General features: G+C 44.8%; 1 protein-coding gene across 1 annotated transcript in view; it reads right to left on the reverse strand.

Moving 5' to 3' along the window:
• Positions 1 to 3,740: 3,740 nt before the first annotated feature.
• The window catches only part of LOC115469327 (alpha-1A adrenergic receptor-like), an 84,906-nt gene continuing 76,214 nt past the window's right edge, over positions 3,741 to 12,432 (reverse strand). Inside the window, exon 3 of the mRNA XM_030201841.1 lies at positions 3,741 to 4,660. Coding sequence (XP_030057701.1) covers positions 4,140 to 4,660 — 521 coding nt within the window. The 3' untranslated portion in view covers positions 3,741 to 4,139. The remainder of the gene's footprint in view (positions 4,661 to 12,432) is intronic.

Consider the following 12,432-nt stretch of genomic DNA (forward strand, 5'->3'; position numbering starts at 1 on the left):
CGGTGGGGGAAAAATAAGCAGCCTCAGTCTACCACAAAAATTCTGAGAGATGAGTAATTTTATTATCCCACCTGCTCCCATGATTAAGAGTGAGGAAAGGGTCTGACTTGCAGTGGCGAACCAAGGGGGGGGGGGGTGGGGGTGGTCTGCCCCGGGTGTCAGTGGGTGGGGGGGTGATCCGCTTCGCTCCCGCTGCTCCCACCCTACCTTAAAAAAATTTTTTTAAGCGTCGTTGCAGGCAGCGCCTCGCGTCTGCCCTGCAGAAGTAAATCTCTTCGCTTCGAAGTTCGTCGTCGTCGGGCCTCACTATGTCCCGCCCTCCTCTGAGGAAACTTCCTATTTCCGCGAGGGCGGGACATAGTGAGGCCCGACGACGATGAACTTCGAAGCGAAGAGATTTACTTCTGCAGGGCAGACGCTAGGCGCTGCCTGCAACAACGCTTCAAAATAATTTTTTTTAAAGGTAGGGTGGGAGCAGGAGAGTCGGGTCGGGGTCCTCAGATGGGAGAGGGGTATTGTGGGGGTTCTCACATGGGGAGGGGTTTTCATATGGGAGAAGGGGACTGAGTGGGGAGGGGGGTCTTAGATGGGAGAGGGATGTTGTAGGGGTTCTTACATGGGGAGAGGAGGGGGTTTATATGGGAGAAGGGGACTGGGGTGGGGAGGGAGGGGGTTCTCAGATGGGAGAGGGGTGTTCTGGGGGTTCTTAGATGGGGAGGGGGTTTTCAGATGGGAGAAGGGGCCTGGAGTGGGGAGGGGGTTTCCAGATGGGAGATGGGGACTGGGGTGGGGAGGGGGTTCTCAGATGGGAGAGGGGTGTTCTGGGGGTTCTTAGATGGGGAGGGGGTTTTCAGATGGGAAAAGGGGACTGGAGTGGGGAGGGGGTTTCCAGATGGGAGAAGGGGACTGGGGTGGGGAGAAGGGGACTGGGGTGGGGAGGAGGTTCTCAAATGGGAGAGGAGAGGGGTGTTCTGGGGGTTCTCAGATGGGAGAAGGGGTGGGGAGGGGTTCTCAGATGGGAGGAGGGAAGGGGTTCTCAGATGGGAGGAGGGGGCTCTCAAATGGGAGAAGGGGGCTGGAACTGGGGTCTGAGAAGGGGTCATGATGGAAAATGGGGCATGCCTGGGTCAGGTGGGAGAATGGGTCGGGCTGAAAGGGGGGTGCAAGGCATGTGGATGAAGGTGGCTGAAACTGAGGGCTGAAGGAGGGTAGGTGGGATAAGGGGGCTAGTACTGGGACTGGGGGCTGAAAGGCAGCAGGGGCTGAAATTGTGGGGACTGGGGGCTGAAAAGGAGACAGGGAGAAGTGGCTGGGGCTGAAGCTCAGGACTGGTGACAGAAAAGGGCTGGGGTTGAAACTGGGGGCTAAAAAGGGGACAGGGAGAAGTGGCTGGGGGCTAAAGCTCGGGACTGGTGGGAGACAAGGACTGGGGCTGAAACTGGGGACTGGTGGGATAGTGGGGCTGGAACTAGGGGCTGGAAAAAAGGGGCAGAGAGGGGACAGATCCTGGATGGAAGGGGAAGTGAGAGGGAGGGCAGACCCTAGATGGATGGGAGAGGGAGGGCAAATGGTGTATTGAGCGGACAGAGAGAAAGGGCAGACAGTGGATGGAAGCGATAGAAAGGGCAGAGAGTGAATGGAAGGGGGAGAGAGAGAGGGCAGACAGGGGCAGATGGTGGATGGAAGGGGCAGAGATAGAGGGCAGATGTAGATGGGAGAGAGGGCAGACATTGGATGGAGGGGACAGCAGAGAGGGCAGACACTGGATGGCAGAGAGAGAAGAAAGACAGATGCTGGATGGAAGGAAGACAGTGAAAAGAAGATGAGGAAAGCAGAAACCAGAGACAACAAACTGTAAATAAAATATATATTTTTATTTTTTTTGCTTTAGGATAAAGTAGTATTGTAGCTGTGTTAAGTTTTATAATAGAACATGTAAACAAGGTAATCTTTTTATTGGACTAATTTTAATACATTTTGGCTAACTTTCGGAGAACAAAACCCCTTTCTCAGGTCCGGATAGGATATTGTAACAACACTATACTGTATTGACCTGAGGAAGGATGTTTTGGCCTCTGAAAGCTAAATGTATTAGTTCAATAAAATGGTATTATTTTATTTTCTAGATTTGTTTTATTTCTATTTGTTAATTTGTAAAGTGGTGATTGGTACTTGTTAGTTTTTTCAAATTTACATCTGCTGTCTTTATGTTTTGCACAGTACTAGGGGACATTTTCTGTTTCTGTGGTGTTGCATTGTATGCAGAGTCTGGCATCTTGGGGGTTCAGTTTAATTTTTGTCTAAATAGAAAGTTTATTATTGCCTATTCTATAGTGGATTAGGGTGTATCTGTGTTTGTGAAAAAGACATGGCTTTCGGTTGGCATTGACTGTGCAAGATGGACGATCTGTGTTATTCTGCCTGGTTTTGTTTTACAGTAGGTGAATTGATGTTCTAGTGCTCACTGTAGTGTTTAAGATGCGTTCCTTTTCCTTGTGTGACTTGTAGAAATTACTGCTTATGGTATGCTAGAATTGCTCTATAGGTCCTGAGTGTTTTGTATTCTCGGCATGCCTAGTACTAGATTTTGGAGAGGGGGGGGGGGGGGTGTTAAAAAATGACCAGCCCCGGGTTTCAACTACCCTAGGTACGCCACTGCTGACTTGCATTTAGGACATTTGCAATCAAAGTAATATATGCTTTTTTTTCAGACCCCATTCCAATACTTAAAATTCAAAACTGCATTCATTCTAGTATTCCACAGATATACAGTGGATTTATTTTGTAATAATTTCTTATGTATTATCTATAGTGTGTTAATATCCTTTAGTATTCACAGTGATGCTTGTTGGTATATCTATGCCTGGGCAAGAGTCATGGTTTTCTGAGATCTGCTGCTCATAGGAGATGTGACCTTGTGACACCTTTCAGAGCAAAAGAACACTGAATGCCAAAGGAATACCAGTACTGTTCCTTTCAGAGATAAGAAATTCTATACTTGCCTTGGAAGAACAAAGAACCCTGAACATCAAGGGAATATCTCTTGTAGAGGTACAGGTAGAAGCTAGACTACGCTGATGGGCAAGGGTGCAGATGAGAATATTAAACCCAACCAGTCTAGTAAAACATTCCTGTTTTAAATGACAAAACATTAGTACTTGTGTGCTAGCAGAAGGGGCTTCTTTCCTCCTCCCATCTCCTTCAAGGAGGTCATCAGTGTCATCTCATTCATCTGACAAAATTCACTGCTGGAACTCTTACATCCTGTCATTTCTTCTACTAACCATGGTGCCTGTCGGAGGTTGGCCTGAAAGCGAGCCTGGGGATTCCCAATTCACAGACGAGCCTGAGAGAGAAAAACACAAAGACCTCCAGGGATCCACAGGGACAGAATCTTCTTGCTTGGTTACTTTTTGACCCCCTGTAGAGTCCAATTAAGGATCAGCTCAGAAAAAGGTTATGCTCCCTGATCCCAACCTGCAGGCAGAGACGTAGCTAGGTGGGGTGCAAGGGGAGCAGCTGCTCCCTCAAATGGATTTTGAATAAAATGGTGCCTATGCTGATCAACCTTTCAGCTTCACACATGCCTATTTTACAAAAGGTCTGCTCCCCCTGACATCAAAACCTGGCTACGGGTCTGCCTGCAGGCATCAGAAAGCTAGTCCTGTGACAATCTTGACCCCCCCCCCCCACCCCCTGTAATGAAAAGTGTTCCCCATTACTTTTGCACATTACCACTTTTATTTCACTAACTCCAAGCTGAAATTTGACATCATAAAATAATTTTAAATTTAGAAAAGAGGTTATGAGTAGGTCAGATTTTGTTACACTTGCAGGTCTTCTTTATCTAACCCTTCAATCTGTTGTGCATTTTTAGAGCTTAAGTTTGTTCCACAGTCTCTTATACATCGTCTGCTCTGCTGCTGTCTACCAATTACCAGTTCTTCAGAAAGGCAGGAGTTTAAGTTCAAGACTTTAAAAACGTGGAGGTAACATTAAGGGCTTTCAGAGATAGGGAAAAGGGAGAAAGGAGTCCACATCTTTCAGCAGAGAAACAGCAGCTTCCATCATTTCTAGCTGTTCTACTTTGGCTCTCAGCTGACTGTAGCTCTTACTCCAGAAACCACAGAGAGCCCAGTTTACACAGCATCTCCATCCTCACTTAGAGAGATGGTGTGAATTTTGATTGTTGGCACAGTGTACTTGGCCTGGGCGTTGCTGCTTGAGGAGCCAACATAGCAGCAGGTCCGTAGGAAGCTCTTACTTCTTACTTTGGCATTGACACAGTTTGAATTCTCTTTAGAAGTTGTACTTTTTGTAGAAGTGCTTGGCACTGGAGAGAAATATTTCCATTCACAGACTCCGTCGGACTTGGAGATTTTGTAGAAGGTTTCCCCTGATCCTACAGGGATTCGGACCACAGCCCTGTGCTCTTCCAAGCCGTGACTAGCTGGGCTATTCAGACTATAGTTAGAAGACTGTTTTTTGGAAGCTTGTTTCCTTTGGGGACACTGGGCTTTTAAAACATTCTGGAATGCTCTTTTGAACTCTTGACTTGAACATGGGTAGATGATTGGGTTGATGCAGCTGTTGAAGTATCCAAGCCAAAATGCTATTTTAAAAACTGTGTCAGAGGGCTTGATTGCAGGAAAGATGGAACCTGGGGAAGGGAAAGGGAAATGTGCAGTACAGATACACAGCATTATTTGAGAGACAAGCACAAACCATGACAGTTATAAACAGTACATTACGTAACCATTCAAAACAAGACAAAGCTATTTGTGACCATCGCTGGGAAAATGTGACTAAAGTAGCAGATCCAAACTGTTGAGAATGGCCGATTTTGATTTTTTTTTAATGTCATGGGTCCATAAGCAGTCTGAAAAAGTTACATGTTTGAACTTCTGCAATTTTTTTGCTTTTTCACATAAAAGGATCGGATTTGGACTATTGCATTACAAATTGCACTAACAGAATTCAGAGATGGTCACATGTTTTAACACATTGGTTTGAAGTCTTCCATTTGCTGGAAAGTTCTCATGCTTAATGGCTATGAAGCTATGTCTAAAAAGTTGTGCACCACTCTATCTAGTCCTCCTTTATAAGAGACCCTGGCAGAAATCGGATCTACAAATCCCTCAATACATTAGAATACAAGTTAAGAACAAAGGTGTGGCTAAAAGTTTCCCTCTTGGACATGGATCAGTTTCATGTGCAACAAACAGATATTTGTTGCAGATGAAATGAATAAGATTAGGCACTGAACTCTTGCAATGTTAATCCAAAGAGATTGCAAATAATAGCTATGGCAATACTAATTAAAGCGGTATTACACATATGAAGCAGTCAAAGAAAGGGCAGTTTTCAAAGAAATTTGAATGGATAAATGACTTGGTAGAAAACAATCTCCTGCCTGGATAACAGCATGTGTGGGCTTCCACAGTGCACGTGCTGTCATGCACGGGAAAAGAGGCATCACTGGGTGCAAGTTCAGGCTGGGGGAGGAAAACACTACATATATGGTATGTTTTATTTTATTTATTTATTTGTTGCATTTGTATCCCACATTTTCCCACCTATTTGCAGGCTCAATGTGGCTTACATTGTTCTGTAATGGCGATCGCCGTTTCCGGAATGAGAAATACAAAGTGGTATTGCATTAAAGTTCATGAGTGACAGATAGATTAAGCAATCAAGTATATAGAATTCATTTTCATAATGAGAAATAAAGTGGTATTGCATTAGAGTTCATACATGACAGAGTAATTTAGGCAGTCAAGTATAGAGAGTTCAGTTTTGTCCAATTCTGGTATGGGTTTTGTTGTCTGGTATTTAGGATGAATCATTGTGGTATGCCTTTTTGAACAGGTTGGTTTTTAGTAGTTTTCGGAAATTAGTTATGTTGTGTATTGAATTAGAGCCCCCTTATTTCCTTCAATGTCAAATACACACCCTGAAAGGTGAGTGTCCTTTGGAATTGGAGTGGACGATAAACACCAGTAGCACTTCAGTAACTGTCCAGGACATTATCTGTTGGCCGTGTTCCATATTTCACATTATTACTGAATCAGTATGTTAATGTTAACATACTGATTCGGTAATGTGAAATATGGAACACAAATCCCATCAGTTTGTAAATACATGTATTGTGGGCAAACAGCACATACAAAGTACATATATCACTTTAGTCAATTTTTAAACGGAACCTACCTGTCTAATTTCTCTGAAAATTAGTATAAAGGCCACATACTAAAAGCACACATTTGTTACAGTTACACAGGCTGTTTTAAAAGCACCTCCTTATTGGATAACATTATTACCTGTCTTATTGCCAATCTCGGAACACTAGCTGCTCAACCTGAGACACTGATTTTATTTTTTGTTATGGTTTCATTTTATCTGTCAATCCAATGTTAGTGTTACCAGATCTAGTACGCTACCAAACTGAGCTCATGCAATCTTTTCTGAAACGATACTATTTTTGTCTTGAAAGTGGTGTGTGCACATGCTGCAACAGGATTTATTAGAAAATCTGCTTCTGCAAAAACAACGCTATGGTAGCCTTTCATTTTATTAATTGCTTTCGAACACTCTGTTCCATTTTGCACCTTCATAGATTTATTGCTGGACAGGGCGAGGGAGCAGGGGGTGGGGGTGGATGGTGAAGCATACAGGTGAGAATCAATAATCATAACAGAATTACTGATGCTAGAAAACCTCCTAGTTCATAGCAAACCGGAGACTGTAATTGCTGTCTCAAAGACCAATTCCAACCGAAGTACTGGTTATAAAGCATATGGTCAATAAACCAGGCTGGTCAATGCATCTTTTTTTTTTCTAACCCCTGGAGAATCAAATGCAGGAAGAAGAATCAAAGCAAAAATTGATCTACATGGATTGAGTTCATTTTGTCTGAATGGCAAGGTTTGAGATATGTCTTGTTTGTAAAGAGCTGCATACATCTGATAGCATCACACAAAGAACAATCTTAATAATATTAAAGTGATGAATGATTTGCATATCAAATGCAAGAGCACATGTCACTTGCAAGACAATATCAAATAGAAAATGGCTTTAAAGCCGAAATCCAGGCCAAAGCATCAGCCTGCCTGTCTGACATTGCTGCCTGGATGTCTAAGCACCATCTGAAACTAAACATGACCAAGACTAAGCTTCTTATCTTTCCCCCAAGACTGAGCTTCTTATCTTATCCCCCTAAACCAACCTCTCCTCCCACATTCTCTATTTCTGTGGATAACACTCTCATCCTTCCTGTCTCATCAGCTCGTAACCTTGGGGTCATCTTCGACCAGTGGCGTTCCTAGGCTGCCTGACACCCGGGGCGGATCGCCGATGCACCCCCCTCGGGTGCAGCGCAGCCCCCCCACTGGTGAAATTACCCCGTCCCCACCGGCGAAATTACACCCTCCCCCTCGGGTGCATTTTTACCTGCTGGGGGGGGGGGGGGGGGGTGCCGCGCGCCTGTTGGCCGAGTCCGCTCATTCCCTCCCTGCTGCTCCCTCTGCCCCGGAACAGGAAGTAACCTGTTCCGCGTAGAGGGAGCAGCAGGGAGGGAATGAGCGGACTTGGCCAATAGGCGTGCGGCACATCCCCAGCGGCGTGCACCTGGGGTGGACTGCCCCCACCGCCCCCCCTTGGTACGCCACTGTCTTCGACTCCTCCCTCTCCTTCTCTGCACACATTCAGCAGACTGCTAAAACCTGTTGTTTCTTTATCTATAATATCACCAAAATTCACCCTTTCCTTTCTGAGCACACTACCAGAACCCTCATCCACCCTCTTATCACCTCTCGCTTAGACTATTGCAACTTGCTTCTCACAGGTCTCGCACTTAGCCATCTCTCTCCTCTTCAATCTGTTCAAAATTCTGCTGCATGACTAATATCCCACCAGTGTCATTATGCTCATATTAGCCCTCTCCATAAGTCACTTCACTGGCTTCCTATCCGTTTCCACATACAGTTCAAACTCCTCTTATTGACCTATAAGTGCATTCATTCTGCAGCTCCTTAGTACCTCTCCATTCTCATCTCTCTCTACATTCCTCCCCGGGAACTCCGTTCACTGGGTAACTCTCTCTTATTTGCACCCTTCTCCTCCACCACTAACTCCAGACTCCGTTCCTTTTATCTTGCTGCACCATATTCCTGGAATAGACTTCCTGAGCTGGTACGTTAAGCTCCATCTCTGGCTGCTTTTAACTCCTAACCCTTATTCACTTGTTCAGAACCCTTATTTTATCATCCTCACTTTAATATTCCCTTATCTCTTGTTTGTCCTGTTTGTCTGTCCTAATTAGATTGTAAGCTCTGTTGAGCAGGGACTGTCTCTTCATGTTCAAGTGTACAGCGCTGCGTACATCTAGTAGCGCTATGAAAATGATAAGTAATAGTAGTAGTAGTTAAAGATTTTGTGCAGTTTTCCACTGAACAGATGGCTGTACCTTTGGTACATACACTCCTTTTCCACTCATTCACCAGGCATTGCTCGAAAAAGTGATGACCCCCTCAATGATTTCACACAATAAGGACCACAAAAATCTGCTTAAATCACTTGCCATACTAAAAGTATTATCACAGACCGTGGTGGTCTAGTGCAGGGGTTCTCAAGTCAGTCCTTGGAACACATCCAGCCAGTCAAATTTTCAGGATATCCACAATGAATATGCATGAGATAAATTTGCATGTGAAGCGTCTGTTCATGCTTTCCAAAAATACTAGGACTAGGGGGCATGCGATGAAGCTACAACGTAGTAAATTAAACCGAATTGGAGACAATTTTTCTTCACTCAACATGTAATTAAACTCTGGAATTTGTTGCCAGAGAATGTGGTAAAGGCAGTTAGCTTAGTGGAGGTTAAGAAAGGTTTGGACGGCTTCCTAAAGGAAAAGTCCATAGACCGTTTATTAAATGGACTTGGGGAAAATCCACTATTTCTGGGATAAGCAGTATAAAATGTTTTGTACTTTTTTGGGATCTTGACAGGTATTTGTGATCTGGATTGGCCACTGTTGGAAACAGAATGCTGGGCTTGATGGACCTTTGGTCTTTCCCAGTATGGCAATACTTATGTACCTCCATTGATGCAAATCTATCTCATGCATATTCACTGTGTGTAACCTGAAACTCTGACTAGTATCCCAAAGACTGGCTTGAGAATCACTGGTCTAGTTTGTCAGGATTTGGCACTCTTGCCATCACAGCCCAGGTTTGGCCACTGAAACAGGATATTGGGCTAGATGGGCCTTTGATCTGACCAAGTATGGCAATTCTTATGCTCTTATGTTAAATTTGTAATAACGTTTTGTTGCCTACAAGAACATTTCATATATCCCTCTCTGGGTTCACTGTGGTTCTATTATATTATTCAGGCACAGTTTAGAAGCCTAGCACTTCAGTCATTGCATACGTTGCAAAAGCATTGTCACAGAGAAACAGAAAAATAGGGGTGAACATTTTCCAAGTGTTATCTGTGTTAATTGGCTGTCTGAAACTTTTGTCATATTTATCTTTCCCCTTGTGCAAATGGTACTCTAAGACAGCTAATAGAATAATATCATAAAAACATCACAAATAAATAAAACAGATGGTCAATAACACCGACATCATAAAGCAATTCATAAAGTGATATAGTGAAGGGAGGAGTGGCCTAGTGGTTAGGGTGGTGGACTTTGGTCCTGAGGAACTGAGTTCAATTCCCACTTCAGGCACAGGCAGCTCCTTGTGACTCTGGGCAAGTCACTTAACCCTCCATTGCCCCATGTAAGCTGCATTGAGCCTGCCTGAGTGGGGAAAGTGTGGGGTACAAATGTAACAAAAAAAAAACATATATATATCAGAAAGAACACAATAAATAATACAACTGTAAGACCATAGGCACCCCGTATAAGAGGCTTGGGGAGGCTAAGCCTCCCCAGCCCAGCTGTGACCTTCCCCGCGGCCCCGCCTACCTCCTTCTCTAAATGCAGCCCGAGACGACTCCCGAGTTCAAATCTTCTGCTGCCGCCACTTCTGTTGAGCAGCGCAGCGGCAGCCAGGAACGAGACGTACAGCCAGCATAACAGAAGAAGAAAAAGAAGCGCGGGGCCGCAGCAGCGTTCAGACATGCGCTGTCGGCTCTGCCGGTCTCTGCCCCGTGACGTCAATTTCCCGTTTTAGGGGCAGAGGACCGGCAGAGCCGACAGCGCATGTCTGAACGCTGCTGCAGCCCCGCGCTTCTTTTTCTTCTATGTCAGCGCTGCAGCAAAGAGGCCCGGGCCGGCGGGAGAGAAGAGAACGTGGTCACTGGCGGGAAATGGTAGGAGGAGAGCAGAGGAGAGCCAGGGGGCATGGATAAGAGCAGTGGAGAGCCAGAGAGCGATAGGGAGAGAAAGAGGGGCCATGGAAAAGAGTAGGGGAGAGCCAGGGACATAGAAAAAGCAGGAGAGAGCCAGAAGAGATAGGGAGAGAAAGAGGGGCCAGGGAAAGGAGCAGGGGAGAGCCAGGGACATGGAAAAAAGCAGGGGAGAGCCAGAAAGAGATGGGGAGAGAAAGAGGGGCCATGGAAAGGAGCAGGGAGAGCCAGGGACATTGGAAAAAAGCAGGGGAGAGCCAGAAAGAGATGGGGAGAGAAAGAGGGGCCATGGAAAGGAGCAGGGGAGAGCCAGGGACCATGGAATAAAGCAGGGGAGAGCCAGAAAGAGATGGGAGAGAAAGAGGGGACATGGGCAGGAGAGAGAGAAGCTGCTGGGGAGAAACTGGGGAGACCCTAGCTGTCAGACTGAGAAATGCTGGCTGGATGAAAGGAGGGAGAAAGAGGAAAAATGCTGGAAGGAGGGGGCAGAATGAGGGAAGACACTGTAGGGAGGAAAGAGGAAAGACACTGGAACGATGGTGTGAGAGAGGACATGCTGAATGGAAAAGGGTCAAGAGAGAGAACTGTCTAGAAGGAAGGGGAGATAGAGGGAGACAATGGACGGAAGGATTGGGAGAGGGTAATGGGTGGAAGGATGGAGAGAGAAAGAGGATGACACTGGATGGAAGGGTAGGAGAGAAAGAAGGAAGGTGCTGGGCATGGATGGAGGGGAGGGAAGTATATGCACATGGATGGAGGGGCGTGAGGAGAAATGCTGGATATGGATGGAGGGAAAACTGTTGAATTTAAGAGCTGCATCGGGATACTGAAGGATAGGGACAGGGGCTACAGATGGTAGATAGGACGCATAAGGACACAGGAGGATGGAGGACACTGCAGAGAAAAAATATCAAATGGAAAGAAGACACTGCATTAAAACAGAAGACACTGGGACCAAAGCGAATAGAAAAAACTAAATGATCAGACAACAAGGTAGAAAAGAGTCAGAATTTATTAACTGCAATATGTCAGCTTTTGGAAATGTGCATCTGTGATGTTTTGCATGTAAGTTTCAATTTTTCTAGTATTTCTGCATGCTGAGGTGACTTGAGGTAACTTTCCAGTTCAGTATTTTGCCTTCATATCTGTTGTGTCATGTGTTTTTCATGTGATCAAGGTGCAGTATTCTGCTAGCGTGTAGTATTTTCAGCCCTTTTTGGGTTTTTTTTGTTTCACTAGGCTGTTTTAGAGCCTGGTGTAATTACAGTGCTGCCTTTCCATGCATAAGGTTGTAGCTTGTCCTGTCCTTGGAATTAGTACTGTTATGGTTTGGTAAGGTTATGAGTGTGCTTTTGCACAAGTTTGTGTATAGTGTTTTGCAGTGGAGAGATTGTGTATTGGTCTTACTGAGGTGGCACCAAATCATCAGAAAGGGTTTTAGAGCCAAAATCATGACACACTACCTCTTGAAGGATCTACATATAGTCATTCATAAAAGGAGCTAATTGTGAACACTTTCCACCCTAAAAGGGTGTTTTGTGGGTCTACATGAGAATTGTGATATTATGATCCGTTGTTTCATATTGTTGACGGTCTGCATTTTCCGTATGGGTGGTATATTGGTTTATTAGGGTCTGCCCAGTGTTATGGTACAGTAAGGTTTATGAGTGTGTTTTTGCACAAATTTGTGCATAGTGTTTTGCAGTTGAGCAATTGTGGTTAGTATATGCTTTGAGCAACCACTTTATTTTTTGACATACAATACATATTTAATATCTAAATTTAATAAAAGGTATTAATTGTGACTTATTTTTTACTTTTTTTTTTCTATGTTGTCAAACAATTATGAATGTAAGCCCCGCACCTGGCCCCACCCTTAGCCCCACCTCCTTTAGCCTCCCCAAACAGTTGGGCCACCGACCGCCTATGTGTAAGACAACAACAATATAAACACATCCCATTAATCCAACACCTTAAATGAAGATGCAATGGATACCTATTATAGCGATCCACTATAAAATCAAATTCCATTTGGAAAGGGTATCAATTCTTTAATAAAACAGGTATCACACTGGCCA

Source organism: Microcaecilia unicolor, chromosome 4, assembly GCF_901765095.1.
Source record: "Microcaecilia unicolor chromosome 4, aMicUni1.1, whole genome shotgun sequence".
NCBI lineage: Eukaryota > Metazoa > Chordata > Amphibia > Gymnophiona > Siphonopidae > Microcaecilia > Microcaecilia unicolor.